At 32.6% G+C, this 22,496-nt stretch overlaps 1 protein-coding gene across 1 annotated transcript; it reads right to left on the bottom strand.

The window, feature by feature from the left end:
• Positions 1-21,247, bottom strand: LOC140934420 (uncharacterized). The gene is made up of 3 exons (XM_073384048.1): positions 20,780-21,247; positions 1,234-2,083; positions 1-1,100 (listed from the first exon to the last, which is right to left on the bottom strand). Exons 1-3 carry the CDS (start codon positions 21,245-21,247, stop codon positions 1-3), a joined length of 2,418 nt encoding a protein of 805 aa, XP_073240149.1.
• Between the last annotated feature and the right edge of the window lie 1,249 nt (positions 21,248-22,496).

The following is a 22,496-nucleotide window of genomic DNA, read 5'->3' as shown; positions in this document are numbered from 1 at the left end:
TCAAAAATTCAAAGCTCTCCAAGCCTGCGCTTTCCTTATGCTGATGTCTTTTTCTGAGTTATCAACCCATGACCCTAAATATTTGAAGTCATCCTTCCATTCCAGATAAGTACCATCAAATGTATGTAATGGTGTTCGATCATCAATGTTATAAGCAACTGATTTTGTTTTCTTAGCATTCAGTACCAGGCCAACTTTCTTGCAATCTTTTTCAACTGTTAGCAGTAATTCCTGAGCTTGAGCTATTTCATCCGACAGTAGTGCTATGTCGTCTGCGAAGTCCAAGTCAGCAAGAACTACTTTAGGGTGTCTTCTTGATCTTCGAGGGGTGATGGTAAATCCCAACTCTTCTTCTTTCCCAGCCATAGCTTTACTCATAGCATAGTCAAGCACGATTATAAACAGGAAAGGAGCTAATGTGTCGCCCTGCAGTACACCGGTTGTGATGTCGAACATCTCTGTTTCTCCATCTGGAGAAACCACTTTGGCCTTTGTATTCGTATACATCATCTCTATAGCTTGCAACAGGTTAGGTGGAATCCAGTAGGCTTTAAGAATACGCATCATTTTACCCCGATGAATTGAGTCGAATGCCTTCTTGAAGTCAATAAAAGTCATGACAGCTTCAATGTTATTTGCTTTAACTCCCTCGATTATTCTTCTGAGTGTTAATATTTGGGCCACTGTAGATCTTTTGGGCCGGTAACTGTTCTGGTTCACTCTGAGTCGGATGTCAATTACACTCCTGATTCGGTTTAAAATCAGGCGATTATACATCTTGGCTATGATGCAAATCAGGCTGATACCCCTGTAGTTATCGGTCTTTGACAAGTCCCCAGATTTAGGTACAGGGATGATGTTCATATAGGACCACAGATCAGGTTTGTCATTTTTTATCAGAGCTTGATTGCAGAAGTCTAGACATATGTTGTCAAAGTCACATAACTTGAATACTTCAGGTGGTATTGCATCCGGGCCAGCTGCTTTCCCGATTTTTAATGAAGATTTCACTTTCTTGAGCTCTTCTATAGTGAACAGGCCGTCATTGATATCAAAGTCCTCAAAGATGTTTGGTATTTCTTCGTCCAGATCTTCTACCTCTGGAGGATTACCCAGGAGTTTCTTAAAGTGGGTGAACCATGTGATCACTCGTTCCTCAGGGCTTGATCCCTCTACTTGATCTTCTTTAGCTTTTCCTTCCAGTAATCTCATTAACTGCCTTCCATGCCTCACCATATTTCTGGGCTTCATGAGAGGCTTCGATGGTTCGTATTTGTGCCTCTAATTCCACTTCCCTCACTTGATCATATACTTTATACAGATTACTCAGGGCTTGAGACCGAGCTTCTTTATCTTCCTCGGTGTTGGTGCATTCGTACAGACTCTGCGCCGCCTGTGCTTCCTGGCGGGCTGATACCACTTGTGCGTTTGATGATCGGAGGGATTTCCTAGCTTTTGTTTTCTTAGGCAGGCATTCTTCCATAGCTTGTCTGTTGGCATCAACAAACTTTTCATACTTAACCCCATTAGCTTCATCACTCAATACGTGGTATCTATTCTTGACAGCGACTGTGTATTTCCACTGTAGGTCTGGGTCAGTGGAAAACTGCTTCCAGTCATATTTCATCTTCTTGGCTGCTTTAGATATTCTAAGACTAAGCTTGATTTTAGCACAAACTACCCGATGGTCAGATCCCACTGTGCTGAAGGTGTTGTAAGCTTCAGCATTCTGGACGCTGTTCCTCCACTTTCGGCGCACTAATATGTAATCGAGTTGCCGCAGCGATCCTGTGCTACTCATGAAGGTGCACAATTTTCCTGGTCGTTTCCTAAACTGAGTGTTAGCTGCTATTAGACTGTACTCAGATAATAATTCTACGAGGTACTTTCCATTTCTGTTAGTTACATCATGATATGTGAATGGAACTTCATCCGGCCCTAGTCTTGCATTGAAATCTCCAATACAAGCAAGAAAATTATGTGCTGGGACATCCTGCAGGGTATCTCTCAGGTCGTTATAAAATTCCTCGACTTCAACTTCATCCGCACAGTTAGTAGGTGCGTAAACAACAATCACAGTAGTCTTAGGATTGAGTAGTTATATAATGATGCCATGTTACTCACTCACTTGGTACTTTTCCCCTGTCATTTTTCAATTATTTCCCTCATTCGACCCCAAATTTCAATGACGGAATTTAGACAAAGAAATTTTTGTACTTTTTTCAAAAAATTTCTGAGTTTATCTTCTGTCATTGTTCAATTAAATTCTGTCTTACGTCAAGGACTTTTTTCTGGTTATTTTCTATCATTGACTTTTTTTTCTGATTAAATATGTCATTAGCTGATTAAGTACCGTTATCAACTAATTTCTGGTAAAACCTGTTTTACTAAGGTTGAAGTGGAAAAATAAAATGATTTAAAGAAATTAATATAATAATAAAACACAACGATTAGCAAGGTTATTCCAGATTACGCAAAGGATTTTAAGAAAGAATATTTATTTGTTTTACGTGTCAATGATAAAATAAAATATTTTATTGATAATATCAAAGAAGCAACTTGTGGTTTATTTAATAATCCAAAAGTCGATGAAATAAAAAAATTAATTGAAAAATTTTATTATGAAATAAATACAAGTAATTTTAAAGATTTAAGAAATTTTGAGATTAAAAGTGATGATATTTTAAACTTAGTTGAGTTTAAAAAAATTTTAAATGATTTTATAAGAATTATTAATTATCGCAGAAGATATTATCAAAATTTTGTTAATCCTTTTCCTGGTTTTGAAAATATTTATCATGATTTTGAATTGTTTTGTAGTAAGTTTAAAATAAATTACGAAGATTATGAATATTTGAAATGTATTGATTATTATGATTTTGATTTTGATTTTAATTGTTATATTTAAACTCATAACATTTTTTTTATGAGTTTTTTTAATATGATTATAATATTAAATGGAAGAGATAATAAAGTTTTTAAAAGATGAAGGTTGTGAATTTGTGGTTGGATGTAGAGAGAAAGAAAGAAAAAATATATAGAAGGGAACAAAAGTTTGAAAAAGAATTAGGATTAGTATAAACAAATAATAAAAATGGAATCAAGAGAAACTACTCCTACAAAAGAGGATTTGGATTTTATAGTTGATGATGGTTATAGACAAGATGTGGACCCAGATTATGTACCAAACGATAAGTATCTTGTTAGTGGAAAAGAGTTTAAAAAACTAACCAGAAATGCTAAAAAACTCGGTGCTGAATCACTTGATTATTCAACACGAAAAAATAACAAATACATGGTCACTCTTCCAAGTGGAAAAAAAGTTCATTTTGGATCGACAAAATATGCGGATTATCTTACTCACAAAGACAAAGATAGAAGAGATAAATATCTTGCTCGAGCTACAAAGATTAAGATTAAACAAGGAGAATTAACTCATAATAATCCAGAATCGGCTAACTATTGGTCAACAAAACTTCTTTGGTAGTAAATTGGTTTAAGAATTAAAAGAATTTTTAAAAATGACGCGCAAAAAAGTTTCAATTGACGGAAAGAAATATTATATTCATCCTATTTTTACTAATTATGCCGCTTCAAAAGACGGTGAAATTTTAAATGTAAAAACTGGAAGAATTTTAAAAAAAAATTTGACTGATATGGGATACTATCAGTTTAAAGTTAATGATAAAAAATTGATTAAACCAAAGAATTACTATATACACAGGTTTGAATGGGAATGTGTAAGAGGTGTTATTCCAGAAGGATTTGTTATTGATCATATTGATTCTGTTAGAACAAATAATAAAATTGAAAATTTACAATTACTAACTTTGGTGGAAAATATTAGAAAAGGAAATAGCAAACCTATATTATCATTTAATATCAAAAATAACGAACAAAAAAAATATGAAAGTATTACTTCTGCTTCTCTCGAATTAGATATTTCCTCTTCAATTATTTCTAATATTTGTAGAAAAGTAAAATATTATAAAACAGTGATTTCCAAAAAAGATGGGGATAGATACAAATTTGAATTTTTAGAAAAAAATGTTTAAAGATTAAATAATTATAATCAAAATGCAGTTGTCAAGTTACGAAAATCTTACCCAAGACAATATTATCTTTAAAGAAGCCAAATAATTTAAAGTCAAAGATAGCAAGATCAAATACAAACGTATTCCAATTGAAATCAAATATTCGAATGGAAAGAAAGGACCGCTTGTAATCGAAACCCCATTTCTTTTTAGCTTTGGTGTTAGTGAAAAGAAAAATCAAGAAACAAAAACGTTAGTAGGTTATAGTATTCCAGTATGTCTTTGGGCTAAAGATAGCGAACCAAGTAAGAAAGAAAAAGAATTTTTTGATGTTATTAATAACATAACAACTCTATCTCAACAACATTTAGAGAATGAATACGGAGCGGATTTAGCTTCAACTCTAACTTCTGCGTTTTATCACAAACAGGAAGAATATACTGATAAAAAAGGAAAGAAGAAAACAAGAATCGATCCCTCATCTGCACCAGTTTTTTATGCAAAACTTATTTACTCGGAAAAATCAAAGAAAATTTTATCTTTGTTTAAGGGAAAGGGAGGTAAGGATTTAAATCCTTTTAAATATATTGATCAGTACTGTAATGTTAAATTGGCATTGATAATTGAAGGAATCTTCATAAGTAAAACTGTGACAACTTTACAAATAAAAGTACATGAGTGCTATGTTAAATCACTCAAACCTAGAGAGCCTTTACTAAAAATTGAAGAGGAAGATGAAGAGCAAAGCGATATCGAAGAAATAAATGATCAAGTATTCGAAGACTTAGTTATCTCTGATGAAGAAAACGAGTAAATAACTATTTTTAATACGAATTTCGTATTAAAAATCAACCAAATCCTTAGAACTAACCCATGAGTTAAATTTATCAGGATATCCACTCCATTTTACTAATGCCATTTTTTTCTTATTATCTCGTCTGATAATCTTTTCTATTCTAAATGTTTGTTGTTTTGTTTTTTGTAATTCTTGGTTGTAGAAAGAACCCTTAATTTCTTCTCCCATCAGATCAACAATTCTATACGTAACAGGTTTTGTAGGTAAAACTTTATCAATTACGAATATTTCTTCTGTCCAGTTTGGTGTGTAGCCTTTATCAAATACCTTTCTCTTATACTTAGAAATTCTAACACGATCACCAATTGCAAACTTTGATTTACCAGGTTTCAAGTAAATAGATTCGCCATACAAATTAGACCAAACTTTACTTTCATTTTTCTTTTTACTTGCTTCAACAGGAGTCATTTTTATACTAGAATGTCTAGCGTTATTGTAATCATCAACTAGTTTATCCATCTTATCCCAGTAAACAGTTTTGTTATTCACAGTAAACATCTTCCACATTCTGTTTTTCATTGTTTTATTCCATCTCTCAACAACACTAGATTTCTCCTCGTTTTCAGTGTGATACAACTTAATACCCTTTCTTTTTAGAAAATCTTTAAAATGTTTGCTTATAAATTCGGAACCTTTATCAGTCCATAGCATCTTTGGTTTACGTTTACTTGATTTAAATATGTCATCGAATGCTTTACTAACAGTTTCGGTTTTTTTATCTTTCAAACCTCTAATCCATCCATATTTGCTAAACACATCAATAACCATCAGCAGATATTTAATTCCTTTATTCCACTTACTAAACTTTTGCATTTCAACTAAGTCAGCAGCCCAGATATCATCAATTCCGTTTGAGACTACTGATCTCTTTTGAAAGTTTCTTGTGATTGGTTTGTGAAGTTCGTCGGCTAATTGTTGAGACCAATCACTACTCAACGCCGACTCGCGTTTTTTTGAATGCCAAGACCAAGTTTTTGTTTAGTATTAATTATTGTTTTAGCTAAAGTATGTCCCCATTGTCTTTCTTTCCAAGGAATAGCATCCAACGATTTTACCATCTTTTTATCAGCTTTATTTTTACACTTTCGGTCATCACCACAAACACTATAATCAACATCATGTTGCATGGCAACGGCATCGGTTGGTCCGGTTGGTTGATCGTAAATTTCTAATATTTCTCCGGTTTTCGGATCATATATTACTTGGTTCTCAAGATCATTATAAGGACCGGTATATTTATGTCCTGGCAAGGTCCATCCTCCTTTTGGTTTTGGCAATTTACCAATCTGCTTGTGAATATCTATTCCTCTTCCATCCAATTCTGGTCTATCAGTTTGATATTTTTTTTTTGGTCTTACTTTTGTTGATAACTGGTCCATTGCTGATCCAACAGAATCTTGAATAAATGGAGTGAGTTTATTAATTCCATAATTTACAGCTTTCTTTTGAAGATTTTTATTTCTCATTAACTCACTTGCTCCATATCGTCCCATTTCAACTGCTTTTTTACCCATCCAAGGTAAACCGTAATGAACAAAACCATCAACTGCTGTACCAACAACAGTATCGAAGACGCCCGCCCCTTCAGACGGGCTTACTAGTTTTTTGACTTCTTTTTAGTTTTTCTTTTTCCACTTCCAGTTTGAGAAGCTGTTCCAGTTTTCACGTATCTAACTTTTTTAATTCCACAAACTGCACAATGACAGAAGAATTGAGTGCGTCCACGTTTATCAGATTGGTAACCACTTGGCTCTGTGCAAGGAGTTACTCTTTTATCTTTAATGCAATAAGATTCTTTCATTTAATATAATGTTTAGATAAAATACGACTAAGAAGTATGTCTACCAGATCTAATTTTGTAAAAAGTGAACTTCAAAAGATATATAATTTTTTAAACTTGAGTTATGAATATGTAGATCATTCTAGATTGGAAAACGATACTAAATTTATAAAAATATTTGAGTTGCTTATGGAAATAAGTGAGAAATCAAATACGCTTAACAAAGTTGTAAAAGGAAACTATCTATTCATATAATAAATGGAAGCCAAATTCTTTTCTGAGATAGAAAAAAAGATGGATGTTAAAACACTCAAGGATTTTGAGAAAGAAGTAAGGAGAAAAATAAATAATGAGTTTGATTCTCTTAGAAAGAAAAACGACGATCTTTCTAGAGTGCTAATGGCTGGTGAATGTGAGATGTGGGAAAAAATCAGAGATGAGGAGTATTCTTGGTTGAAAATAGATAGTGATAAAAAGAAGAAACTTTATCGTCTTATTGACATTTACTCAAAATTTAATGATATAGTTGATATTGTTAAAGATCTTAATACAAAAGTTGAAAGAATTAAATTACTAAAAAATGCGCCGGATGATGATGATGATGATGAGGATGATGATGAAGATTATTAAAATAATATTTATTAAATATTATTTTTATCCTCCAAAGTATGACTTTATAAAATCGCTGTTGTCATTATCAAAATGAGGGTTATGTATTACATCTAGAAAACTAGTACCTTGTTGTCGCTCGAATAAATAATATAAACACCAATATCCACAGAGAACAGTACTGCGATTTTGTATTTCATCTATCGAATAAACAATACGTTTTCCAGAAGTATTAAAATACTCTAATGCTTCGTTTGGCATTATCAAACCAAAAGGATCGAAATATTCGACTACCGAATCTATATTTCTATAACAAACCCAGTGTGTTCCAGGCCCTGTTATATCATCTAGATTAATTATTCCACATTCTTTTCTAATCTTTTTTGGTAGACCATCACGACTATATATTCCTCTGAAATTTTTAATACCAAGTCTTTTTAACCATTTCATGAGGTCAAAGTTGGATAGAGGTTTAATTACAAAATGGTGCCGAGAATGGTAAAGGGAGGGGGGTGTAGGGGGAACCGTAGGTTCCCCCACTACAAAATGGTGTCGAGAATTGAGTTGAATGGGCTGTTTTTTCCTAATAGTAGACCCTTGCCTTTGGAATTTTTTTTTTAACTCCCATTCCTATAGGGTTTTCCCATGTTCCAATAAAGGGTGGTGAGCGATAAGGATAACCCTCTCCATGTGTGGGAGGAGGAGGATGTGGAACGTAGACGTTTGATATATTAGATGACCCACGTCTATCAACCTGAAGTCCCCCACCAAACATCTTAGATACTAAACTAATTGCCATTGGAATACCAATAGAAGCAAGAGTACCTAAAAATCCACCTTCTATCTGTTTACGAGTTGGTTTAATAACCAGTTGTCCTCCTGTTTGATAAGCTTTGTTGATTTGATTTATTTGTGATTTGGTAAATTCTCTTACGAGAGGTGGTAGCATTGGGAAAAACTGTGGGGGAATTGTGATTCCTTTTCCAAATATTTTATTTAATCCAATTTCTCCGAGTGCGGCTGCAGCACCAGTTGCTAATGCGGGAACAGCTTTTGAAATTCCTTTTATTGCGTAAGGAAGAACTTTTGCTCCGAGAGAAGCGAGTGATGAAAATAAGTTTCCTCCATGTTTCACAGAATTTCTAATTTGAGTTTTACTTATCTTTATATCCGATCCGGTACCATTTGCAATAGATTTTTTTATTTTATCAATTTGTCTTTTTGTTAACATTAACTCATCAGAACCTCGAAGATGAGAATGTTTTAATCGAAGAGTTAGTGGTGATTGATTTATTATAGGAGAAGCCAGTTTTGACTTTTGTCCATCTGTAAGTGTTACTCCATATTCTATATAAGTAGTCATTTTTTATTATAATATTTATATTAAATTTAATCACATCACTTAATCTTTTCTTCTTTGGTATATGTTTATCGTATTTTTACCCGGTTGGTGGTTAAGATTTTTTAATTAGTTTGAATGTTCTAGGTGTAATATAATTAGATTTTATCTTCGAATCTAATAATAGAAAATTGCATTGTTATTAGAACCTTCTAGAAGGTTATTGTTTTTTATCACGAGATTATCGTGTGATTTTTTCAACCAATCAAATGATTACACAGAATTTTCTACAAATGTGTAAAATGTTGTGTAACTTTAACAGCTAGCTAACAGCTTGTGTAAAATGTTGTGTAAATTTAACAGCTTGTGTAAAATTCTGTGTAATCATATGCGGTGTAGCTAAGGGAGGGGTTATAGGGGAACCGTAGGTTCCCTTATGCACGAAGCAATAGTTGTGATATTTCTGCTATTCTTTCATGTAAGACTAATGCGTAAATATTATAATCAGCGTTTGGATTAGCTGTTAATTCGTAATGAAATGCTAGTTTTGTAACACCGTCTTTGATATCCATTTTTTGTTTTGTCAGGTCAAAGTAAACAAAAGGAAATAAAGTTTTGAAATTTTTTCTATTAAGTAATGTTCCACCTTGATAATCATTATTTGCATAGACGTATGACATTACATTTCTAAAAACTCTTGACATATCTGTAGAAGGTTTAAAGTGAATATCTGGGTATTCGTTTCCATTTGCAACTTCCAGGTAACATCTTGATATATTAGCATTATTTGGTAGATTAAAAGTATCGTACAAAAATGGATTCGCCGTTTGTTCATCAATTCTTGCCGTATCAATTCCAAAAACAAATACATGCCTTGGCTTTGAAATAGCATTTGTAATTCTAAAATGTCCTGTCTGTTGCTGTGTATTATTTGATCTTTCAACTACTTCATTCAAATGTGTCCATTTGTAAGGTTTAAGATAATTTTCCATGTACAACTTTTCTCCTTCTGGATTAAACGTACGTTTTGGAATAAAAAGTTGTAGTCTTGCTATAATAACTCTACAATCATCAGCACCTTGAAAAATTAAATTTGCATCTTTTTCAATTTCGATATTGAGCTCAATTTTTGTACTTGGAAGTAATTTGTCTTCCAATGCTTCAAAGAAAGAATATCTATTAAGAGGAATTTCACAGTTTACTGTGGCTGATACACCTAATAGTAATTTTCTTAAATGAAAGCCTTTATTATAAGTTGCTTGAGCAGGTCTTTCCTCTGCAGCTGTTGATGAATCAAGAAAATAAAATTCGTTTGTAGCAACACTCTCAGCATATGAAGGATTATACTCAAGAAGATTTTTAATATTTACAACATGATTTGCGTAGTTACAACTATAAACTTCTCGACCATTTGCTAGGATACTTAATTTTTCTATAAATGAGTTACTACCACTTACAATTCCGTTATGGTCTGCAATCGCAATGTTTCCCCCATCTGCCAACTTATTTACTTTAAAATCCATTGATAATCGGGCGTTATACCAATCAAAAGGAGTGGATTCTCCTGTATTATCAGCGATAAATCTAAGGCCTGTTTTATTTTGGTGAGCGTTATTTGCTGGGGCTGTATCTAGAGCCTGTTCCAGGTCATAAACAACATCCTCATATCTATCTAAATATTTTGGATTTCTAAAAGACTTCATTTTATTTTAATAATTATATAATTTTCTCTTACGTGTTGAACCTCCACTAAGAAGTTTATTCATCATTTGATCTATCTCTTGTTGACTTATTGTTTCGACATTTTTATTAAAAGTAACTTTTTTTGCAGGAGGGTTTCGGGGGGGCGCAACCCCGCCGTTTGATAACAATTGCACTATCTTATCACCAGCTTTTTTGCCTACATGTTCACCAGTTTTTGTTGCAGCTGCTGTCATCGCTTTTTTAGTACCTCTTTTAGCAGCTTTTTACATTGTCTTTCCAAATATTTTTTTACCAACTGATTTAAACACATCCATCATTCCTTCTCCATAAATATGTTGTCTTGTATATCTACCCAATTCAGGGTCTAATCTCATTTTAAACTCTGATTGTCGCATCATTTTATATTAATAGTTATACAAAATGATTATTAGCGTAGCAGCAGGGGGGTTTTGGGGGGATGCAACCCCCCATTACATCGAGTGAAGTATTAATGTCATAAACCAATCAATACCATTAAAATTTACAGGTCTTCCAAGTGAGTCTGTTACATAGACTCTCATTTCATCAATGTAAAATGATGATAAAGGGCAATACAATGGTCTTTTAGGTTCGAAAGTAAATGGATAAGACCTTGTGAGATTATCAGTTGGTATTACAGCAAGAGTATTTGTATTTATTCCATTTACAATGCTATCAGTTATCGCACTTGTGTTGATATTTAACACATCAATCGAATTTGTGATATTTGGTAGTTTTGATCCATACTCTGTTTTTGTAATAAGTTTCTTTTCAAATCCAATCAGGTCTCCAAAATCTGTTCCTCTCAAATCAACTTGTTAATCACCATCAAGTGATACTAACACTCGATAGGTAGATAGTATAAAAGTTAGATTCATTGAATAAGTCTTTTTTCCACTTGAATCTGTTGAGTGGTGAGACTTTTGAGACATATATTGATGAATGTAATCATTGATATCGGAGTAGGAATACATTCCATCTACAAAAGTAATTGTTTGCCAGTTGGTTCCATCGTGAGTGTATTTTATTTTATTGTTTCCATAATCACTTCTAATGTTGTACCAAGAATAAGTCATGGACAACCGATCAAGAGCAAGTTGATGTTTCTTTTCGGGGTCGAGTTTCAAAGAAGGATTAAATTTGATAGTAAAATCACCAGGTCTGCTTGTTCCTCTTTTTTCCCTATTTATTGAAGAAATGTGGATAGCTCGTTCTTCCATTTTTTATCTTATTGGTATATAATTTTTTAGTAAATCATTCAGTTGTTTTTTTGAGATTACTTTCATTTGGTTGAGAAGATGTGCGATTTGAGAAAACTCATTTATAACACCATTATTCCCAGCAAGAATTGAACCACCAAGTAATTCAAGTCTGTTTAGGAGTTGATGTGGGTTGTTAAAGTAAATCATTCCAGAGCCAGATTTTTCTTTGTAATACTTAAGTTTACTTAAATTTGATGCAAATATGCTTAATACATTATATTTTTTTATAAAATTTATTGTGTTTTCACGTGGATTTTTACTTATTGGTTTAGCTATAGCATAGCCGTTTGGGTCACGTACAAAAATTGCAGTATTTTTTATTGCTTTACTAGTATCTTCTAAATCTTCGTTAACATCTTCGATTACTTTATCAATAGTAGAAACATCCTCTTCAAAATACTCAGAAGGGAGTTTGTGGTATTCATTAACTTTGAGTATATCTTGTGCTTCTTTATTCATTAAATTTCTATCGAGGTCTTCAGGTGTAAATTTTGCTATTTTTGGTCCTTCCTCTGATGTAGAGGGTAAAACTTCTTCGTCTTCTTTGTCTTCTTTAGACTCTTCAATCGCCTCAAAACCAAGTAATTGAGCCAAATCCCATTTTTTTACTTCGTCAAGTTTATCAAATCCTTCAGTTATAGCAAGTCTGTTTTGATTAAGTCCTTGAGTAAGAGCAAGTTGATTTTTTTTAAGTTGTGCTATAGTTGCGTCTTGCTGCTCATCAATACTTTTTTTAATGCTATCTTGAGATTTAATAAGTGGTTTAAACGTCTTTTTAAAACCCTCTCTCATATCTTGTTTTTGCCATTTTGTTATTTTTATTACATCTCTCACCTGTCGAGTCAAAGCATCAGCTTCAATTTTATTTTCTGCAAGTTTTTTGTATTCTTCTATATCCATTTTTATTTTATGTACATATTAGATAAATGGAATGGGGGGATTGCATCCGCCCAAAACCCCCCTGCTGCTACGCAAATTATTTAATCATTAGATAAATGGAAATTCCAAACTATGATAGTACCGATGACCTTGATAAAAAATATAAACAGTTATTTCCTTTTATGCCGGCGGATACGTTTCGAATGTTAATCTGGAAGTGGTAAGACTAATCTGTTGTACCACATGTTAATCAAACCACTGTTGTATTACGATGAGATTTATCTTTACGCGCGTAATCTAGAACAAGATAAGTATCAAAAGTTAATTAAAAAAATGAGGGATTTGAGTAGTAAATTGGGATATGAAATACTTCATGTGAGTAACGACGAAATAACCCCGGTTACAGAAAGACAACCAAAAACTTGTGATTTTTGATGACTACGTTTGTGATAAAAACCAGAGACAAGTGATTGATTATTTCATTCAAGGACGACATAAGAATTGTTCGGTGGTGTACCTCAGTCAATCGTTTTATAAAACACCAAAGGATATACGGCTAAATTGTTCTCACTATTGTCTGTATGAATTTCCATCTTCAAGGGAAGCAAACAGAATATCATCTGAATTAGGAGTTGACAAAGAGATATATAGGGTGGCAACAATAAAACCCTTTTCATTTCTATACGTTGATAAACCAAGAAAAATTATTGCTAAAAACTTTACTAGTAATCTAAGCTAATAATAAAAAAAATGGGAATATTTAATGAACAATCTTTTGATCATCCTTTTGCTAAAGGAATTCAGGGTGCTCCAGGAGTTGGATTTAGTCTAACCGCAAATGGTAATTATGATATTAATAAAAAAAGACTCACAAATGTTGGTGCACCTAGTGATAATAATGATGCCGCCACAAAGAAGTATGTTGATGATACTTCTAGTGGATCATCCACAACATCACAGCTAACAGTTGATTCAAACATTAATATGAATGATAGATACCGAATTACAAATCTTATCACACCACAGGATTCTAAAGATCCAGCAACAAAATATTACGTAGACAACACATTTCTTGACAGAGATGGATCTTACTCAATGAAAGGAAATCTTAATATGGATAATAAAAAAATAATTAACCTTAGACCACCAACAGACTCCACAGATGCAACAAACAAAAAGTATGTGGATGACTCAATACCCGATACTAGTTCTTTTATAAAAAAAGATGGAAGTGTAGTAATGACTAATAACCTAAATCTTGGAAACAAAAAAATAGTTGATCTCGCAACTCCAGTGTCAAACACAGATGCAGCAACCAAAAAGTATGTGGATGATAACACAGGGGCCCCAGATTTAAGTGATTACTTGGAAAAAGATGGTACCATCGCTATGACTGGAAACTTAAATCTTAACAACAATAAAATAGTTAACCTCAGTGACCCCACCACAGATCAACAAGCTGCTAATCGCGGATGGGTTCGTAAACAAATAGAAATGTTTGATCATCATTCTGGAGATGGAACAAGTGGTGTGTTTACTATAACAGATCCAGCTGCGCCCACGACTTTGTATCTACAATATATCTCAGGTTCATCATTTGATGATTTTGTTTTTACAACATCAGCACCTGGTCAACCTCTTGTAGGGTGGGCACCAACTGCTAACACATACATTAACAAAATAGAATTTCAATTTGGTTCGCGAAATATAAACGTTGACTTTCTGTGGTTTATTCCCAGAGATAACTCTCATTCCAATTCTAACTTTTGGGTAAGTGGAAATCGAACTGGCACTTGGTCATTAAATATTTACAAGTCTTGGAATTATAATATGTCAGCTGGAGTAAAACTAAGAACCCATAACAATTCAAATCACACAGCTATCACTTGTCGGCTATTCACTGATCTGCCAAAAGCAATAACCAAACCACTTAAGAGAATAGAAATCAACACACCTAAAATTGTAATAAGTGGGGTTGTAAAAGCTGATGTCAACCTTGGCGGTAATAAAATAGAGAATCCGGGTGTACCAACCCAAGACAATGAAGCAGTAACCAAAGGTTATGTCGACAATCTAGTTCATCATACTGCAGTTCAACCAAGCCATTATAAAGATGAGTTTAGTTACCTCATGTCAAGTGGGGCTCAATGGACTGATGAAACGGATGGAGGGAATAGTTTTGTTATAACAAAAATAGGAGATTTAGCACCAAACAAAGGAAACTTTCACGACTATAATCACAAAGTAATTTACGCGACTATAGTAAAGAAATTCTTGCATGGATTTATACAAAAATATATTTATAAGATGGGAATTAATTTTTACAGACTAACTGCAAATACCGAATACACGTTGTGTTTGGAAATACTCAACACTGATTATAATCTTTGGAATAATACACAAATAAGTGTTGACAAAGGAACTTCAAAAGGATTATCAATTGGAAATGTAATTGTAAAAAAACTATCCCATAGGTATACTGATTTAAATAAGCTAACAAAAGTTATGTACTACCACAGAATAATAATTAATTTCCGGAAGTTGTCATCTGGGAATAAGTTCTTTATTCACATTTTGGTTGATATTCTTCGGGGTGGATATAATATCTCTACGTATCCGTCACTGTTTTCAGGAGTTTACATCATTGCTTATGGAATTGTGGGTACATTTAGCAATATCGACCCAGATAAAGTTTACGACTATCACACCGCATTTGATATCAAACCAACAGAAGTAGTGTACAACGTTGATATAAATGCAAATCAAAAAGCAATTAAAAATATTAAACTTGACCGAAACAGTGATAATAGTGTTGCAACAGTTGCAATGGTAAAGGAATTAGCTCCTTACACTGTAAATAATTTGTACAGAAAATATTTCGAAGAAGTTTTTGATTTTACTGATGCAAATAATTACAAATTAAGTAAAACTTCATCTGGTGTTGTTTTTAATTATTTAAAATCTATTACTGGTAATACTACAAGAGATATTGGTATACCTAATAGAACCATAGATGATATAAGAAAAGAAGGTTTAAATATTAAAAATTATAAAGTTAGTTTTTCTCCTACTGTTGGTTTACAAAAATATACTTTTTGTGTTATTTTTTATCATTGGAGAAATAGAGATTTTAGACTAACAAAAGAAGATTTAAATGGTGGAAGGTTAGTAAATATATACTACAATAAAACAAACAACAAAGTAACTTTAACTGTTAATAATACAAATAGCGAAATACCTATGCTAAGTGAATTTAGTGGGAAAAAAATTGTTATATGGATGATAGAAGATAGTAACCAAAATATTACAAAAGTTAAAATAAGTAACTACAACTCAATATTAAGCTTACCAGTAGTTCGTTACAGAAATGATCAAGAGTTTGTGTTTATGACGCAAGATGGTATAATAGATAAAATAATGTTTTCTCCAAACTTTTACGACACCGACTCTGAGCAATATCATAAAGTAATGCTTCAAGAAAAGTTAAATGGAAGTTATATAGTATAGAAAGGGAAACCATAGGTTTAGCCAAGGGAGAGGTAATATACACAAAAGAATAAAATGAAGGATATCTTTGAATTCAATCACATAGATAAATCTCTTTCAGAATCAGAGGTTAAAACCCTAAAAGACTTTTATAGACACTACCACAAGAAATACTGGTGTTTTAAGAAATCGTATAAGAGTTATAAATTTCTTGACGATGTTTTTACAATCTCTGGAATATGCTTGGTTGCGATTGGAACTATTGCTGGAGGAATAACCCTAAACCCTGTTGTTCTCGGAGTAATAAATGGAGCTGGAGTTATTGTGACAGGAATAGGAAAGAAAAATAATTATAAAAATTGAGATGACAAGAATTGCATTCACTACTTATGAAAAAGTACTTGTTGAACTGCGTGCAGCTCTTCGAGGAGATGAGTGGGATAAACAAGAGTTTGTTGATCGCATGAAGTTGGTAGATGAAATGATAATCGATCAAACACCTATAGCAGATAGATTTTCTAGTAGGTATAGCAAAAAGTTCGGACTAAGTAATCAATAGTAAGATTTCAATATTAATTTAATATTGAAATCTAGCCGATTTTGAGTGATTTATAACTATCCCACCAATTTTTATAATTTTCTAAAGTTTTTGGTGAAATTTTAAGATAAATTAGTTTGTACTTTTCACAACCCATCTCAGCCAAAAGTTTTTTGATCAAATAAAAAATACTTATCATTCTCTTTCTACAGTATTGCTTGTTTAGTATTCCCATGATGTAATTATCTATTTTCATTAACTTACTGTAAAGTTCGTATTTTTGTTCATCGGTTAGATTTATTCTTTTAGAAACTTGATTAACCTTTTTCTCATAGTGATACTTACGCTGATATACACTCTTTTTTCGATAATATAATCTATCACAATCTTTAATATCGTAAAATCCTAATACATGTCCGTTTGCTACTCCACATTCATCACAAATTTTATAACCGTAATCAATTGTAAAAGATGTACTGTTTTCACAATTACTACATTTAGCTTTCAAATTTGATTCCTCAATGGGTTTACTAGTATAATTATGTAATATTTCTAGATAATTCTTTATTTGGTCTTCTGTATATGACATTTATTATTTCATTAAATAACTATCTTATTATCTTAAAGCTATCGTTTTTACCTTACCCAAGAGGACTTCACGCTTGTCATCTTCATTACTTAGAGCTACTTCGTTAACTTCTTTCGAATATATATCATGATTTTCACTTCTTATTATATTCATCTTTCTCATTTCTTTTTTACCTGAAAATAAACATTGAACATAGTCATCAAAATATAATTTCTTTTTCACAACATTTTTTTTTATTCCTTTACATTTTCGCACCTCTTTATCCTCTTCTATTCTAAAACTGTAAAGGTTTGGCCGTAATCCAACAAAACAAGTTATTTGTTTTCCTGCTACTTCATCTTTAAACATTCCAATTACTTTTTTGTTAACTCCTGTCAGTATTCCAGATGGATTATTTGGGGGGGGGGGGGGGGGGGGTAATCAGATGTGTCAAACTTGTTTTTTATGTCATGGGATATATCTTTGTAAAAATCATCTGTGTAAATTTGGTACATTAATGAGTCTGTATCTGTAAACAATAATTCGGCTTTATTTTTGTATTTCTTTCTGATGTAATTATAATGAAAATCAAACATTAATGTTTTTGACAAATCTAGAATTGCTTGACCGACATATACTGGTTTGTCAAAATAAATTTCGGTTTTTTTCATATGAACTGTTATAAGATTTTTATCAAATATCGTAGCCCTATCAAAGTTTGGACGACTTGTTAGTTTAGCAGCTTTCTTACGATTATCAACGAGTTCTATATTTTGTCTTTTCCTTATATTTTCTATTGTTTTTCCAAACACTGAATTATTCATAAGTTTAAAAAAGTCTTTCTCAAAACTGTTAGCTGCTGTTTTTCGAAGTTCAGTGTTTTTGCGTATATATTGTTCCATCCAAGGTCTTTGGTAAAAAGATATTCCTCTATGAACCGCAGTTATTCTCATTCCCATCTCAAGATACTGCCTTAAATTTCGATAATGTACAACATAATTTTTTCTTGGTTTAAAATGGCAAATTAGTTTTTCAACGCCATTAACAATCAACTTTTCAGGTGCTAAAGGATAGTCATTATGTTTTTCCCATAAGAATGAAGGATATTCCAAATCAACTTCAAATATATATCCTTTTCTTCCACGATTCGACATACTATGATTTACTTTTTCTAGGATTTTCATTAATGTCTCTTTTGTTAGGTTTCTCATCCATTTAAATCCATGTGTTGGAAGTGATTGAGACATTGCCCAACCATAAAGGTTATTTGCATCGAGATATTGAATAAATGTGGACTCCTCATCAGGATTGTAAGATTTCATATATTTGTTATTCGCTTCTGCGTATCTTTTTGACATATGAGTAATACCACAACGAATACCTTTTTCTATCATCATTAACATATCATAATCATTTAGTAATTGTAATTCCTGTCCAGTTTCTTTGAGACATGCATCCCAAGCTAAACCAGGGGATGTGTAATAATGAGCTGGATCTAACTTGTAATGTTTTAGACAAGTTTTTCTAGAGTTTTCAAATACGTCTGCCAAAAGTAAAACATCAGTCTTTAGGTAAAGATCATGATAATCTCTTAATGATTTACATTTAAAAGTATCCCATACATTACTTGCGTGTTGGTAATCATCATCACTTATTTCTTCGTCGTTTAGTTTCGAATAAAATTCTTCTTTTGGTGGTAATTGTGTTTCGGATAGTTTTTCAAGTGATGAAACATAATCATAAGGATAAACTCCCTTACGAGTAAGTAGATCTACATTTTTCTTAAATTCTCGTTTTGTATTATAAAAATCATCTGGTTGTAAATTTGAAACAAGATTAGCAAGTGATGTTTGAAGAAACTTAAATGAGTCTATGAAACGAATTTCAAAATACAATGAAACCATTTCATCGTTTTTTTTAGACCTATACTCATCAACTTTAATCTTTTTAGAAAAGGATATGTATTTTTCTTCCGTTGAAGGAATGCAATTTAACTCACCTGGTAAAGTTGCGAGTTGTTTTACAAACAAATGAGCGTCATACCCTTGAAGATTATGAAATATAACTGGTAAAACTAAAGGTTTCCTACACTTAAGATTACAACTGTTATGAGCAGCACCACGATACTGACCTGTAAAATGACAATGATCTCTAACTTTGTCTTCAAATAAATCTTTGTTACATATATGACAAATCATTGCTTTATCAAATGATTTTTGTTAGTCTTTTGTTAGTATAAGAGGTTTTGGTCTACGATAAAAATCATTATAAATACTTTGTGTTGCTTCTGTTAGTTTGAAAATGCATTTATACCTGGTAAATCTGGATTAAGAGTTTCAAATTTGGTAATGTCTCTGATTTTAACTGGAAAAGTAAATCCCTTAGGAATATTAAGCTCATGCTCATATTGTTTTAAATCTGTCAAACGACAATCATTCTTTTCTCTTGGATGGAGATATCGAAGTACAGACCATAAAAAACATTTAGAATCTTTATTTCGAATACTAACAATTGCTTTTTTTCTCATAATCCAATCTGGAAGAGGAATATAAGAAGAACCTTTCATTGGTCTAAAATTAACAGTATGAATTTCTAAATGTATGACTTCTTTAAAATACCACCCACTACCATTTAGTTCATATATACTAATCTTTTCAATGATTTCACTAATAACTTCATTAAGTAATTTTTTTACATCGGTTGATTTAAGATTAATATAAGTATTTGTATAAGTATTTAAGTATTTGAATGAAAATATGCTTTATCCTGAACTTCAATTACTAATTTATCGTTAGTTTCCTTTTTTTCCATCATACAAACCAGAACAAACTTCACTTTGATATTTCGATTATTTCTAAGAAAATCTTTAATAATAGGTTATTTATTTTTAAAGAACAGTAAAGGAGTAACATTAGATTCTCCATTGATTATATGTTTTTTAGCAAATTCATCTAAAGCTGATTTTTCTTTTACAAGTCCTTGATTATGCTCCTTAATAGCTCTCTCAAGAGCTTTACGAAAATAAGGAGGGGTATCTTTTGGTATTTCTTTGTTTTTTATACATTCCTGAAAATAATCATCAAATGATTTTATCTTTTTATTTTTAGTGGGGTTTTTCTTTTTTGATTTCCATTCTTTTTTTTATATCAACACCTTTTTTTATTTTTTCATTGAGTTTATCTACTTTTCTAATATGACGAATTATTTTTTCTTTTTCACTTAATTCTTTATAATTATCCTTAATTACTTGTTTCTTCTTGTTTAATATTTGTTTTAATTCATCCAAAGATAAACTCTTATACTCTTTATCACTTATAAAAGAATTAGAACTGTTAACTGATTTTTGAGTCATATCTCCTTATAATCTTATTATATTAATTTCTTTAAATCATTTTATTTTTCCACTTCAACCTTAGTAAAACAGGTTTTACCAGAAATTAGTTGATAACGGTACTTAATCAGCTAATGACATATTTAATCAGAAAAAAAAGTCAATGATAGAAAATAACCAGAAAAAAGTCTATGACGTAAGACAGAATTTAATTGAACAATGACAGAAGATAAACTCAGAAATTTTTTGAAAAAAGTACAAAAATTTCTTTGTCTAAATTCCGTCATTGAAATTTGGGGTCGAATGAGGGAAATAATTGAAAAATGACAGGGGAAAAGTACCAAGTGAGTGAGTAACATGGCATCATTATATAACTACTGGATTGCCATCAAATTCAGCCGTCATGATTCTTTTGCTGATTCGCTTGGCTTTCAGCAGAGCTTTTCTTGCTTTCTGACTTAGCAGAAGTCCAACTCCACCTTGGGATGCTTGTGCCTCATTTCTCCAGCCTGAGGAGGTAACTAAATAGCTGGAACCGACCTTTCTAAACTCAATGGGGTCATCATGGATGATACGATGTTCTTGCACACCAAGAATTTCTATGCCATGGTGTTGAGTGCATTGTTCAAGTTCCAAAACTCTGTCTTCATCTCTTAAGGTGTTTGCGTTGTATGTTGCAATGAATAGAGATTTCTTACAACGCAGAAGGGCCTGCCAACATCTGCTGTTCTCAGACGTTTCCCCCCATGAGACATGGTTTACAGATACGTCGTCATTCTGATGATCTGAAGATCGCCTAGCTTCAGTATCGTCACTTTTCAACCCCACGTTAATACCCTTCATTTTTGGGTGGAGCTAACATTAGTAGCGCCAAATGTTATTTTTTTGTGCCTGAGTATCTCACGTTATGCTTACGCGTATCCGCAAGTGAGTCTTACATCTTACGCTTATGTAAAGGTTATTTACCTGGAACGATGGGGTATGTGATATATTCACCTGGGTCCGCCCCGAGGACTACGCGTATAAAACTGTTCCTTTTCAGATTTTCAATAGCAATGCAAAAAATAATAGCTTTCAGTTAGTGCGAACGGCCTTTCATTCTTCTTTTTTCTTTTTTTTCTTTTCTCAAAAATCGCGGGGTTTTTTTTCAAGGTGCGAGGGGCGCGATCATTGGTTTCACCGCTCGAGCGTTCCAGACGGACGCAACTATATGGCTTGCAATCTTCTTTAAAGATTTGCTCGAAAATATGGGCGACATTTATCTCCAAGGCAAACTCACAGCTAAAGCGCAGACGTTATGATTAGAGCTAGGTCGCCTTGGCTCCATTTCAAAATCCCCCATCCCCCCTGCCAGAGTCATTAGGGGCGCTTATACTGGCGCAGTTTAGTCGTACTTGATATGCATTTTCTATCAAACTGCTCACTTTTCTCTGACTTGACATAAGCCTATATTTTGCCCAAACGTTGCTCAGAAATGCAAAACTTGCTCGAGGTTGCCAGAACTACAGAAAGCTTTGCTTTGAGTGTAGCTAAAAGTCGTGGGTCGTGGGTGTGGGCGTGGGTGTGGGTAAATGTCGTGGGTAAAAAAAGGTATAGAAAAAAAGTGATAAAGTAAAGTAATTGAAAAAAAGGAAATAAATAAAAAAAGTTGCAAAATATTTGTGAAACGAAAATCTCCAACTCCTTGATTGCCTTTTTCGTCACGGCTTCTTCTTCGTCCTCTTCCTGTGGGTCTTGGCTCCCCTTTCACAACATCACTGTATAAAATATAATCGCGCCTTTCACACCAAAAAACTTTTAAAATGAAATGGTTTGGTATTTCATTGGTGTTTATATAATGAATAAACATTACATGGCCGCTTGGAGATGCGAAATTTCTCTTCTCGTGTTGAAAAAATATTTCACTCGTTTGCTGCGCTCACTCGTGAAATGTTTTTCGACACTCGAAGAGAGATTTCGTGTCTCCGCGCGGCCATGTGATATCTTCTATATATTTCTATATTATTTTCATGTAGTGTCATTAGCTTGTTAGCTACGCTAAAATTCGAGTATAAATAAAGTTTATGTTATGTTATGTTATGTTTAAGACATT

This window comes from Porites lutea, chromosome 4 (assembly GCF_958299795.1).
Source record: "Porites lutea chromosome 4, jaPorLute2.1, whole genome shotgun sequence".
Classification (NCBI taxonomy): Eukaryota; Metazoa; Cnidaria; class Anthozoa; order Scleractinia; family Poritidae; genus Porites; species Porites lutea.
This window is presented reverse-complemented; position numbering and strand designations above follow the sequence as displayed.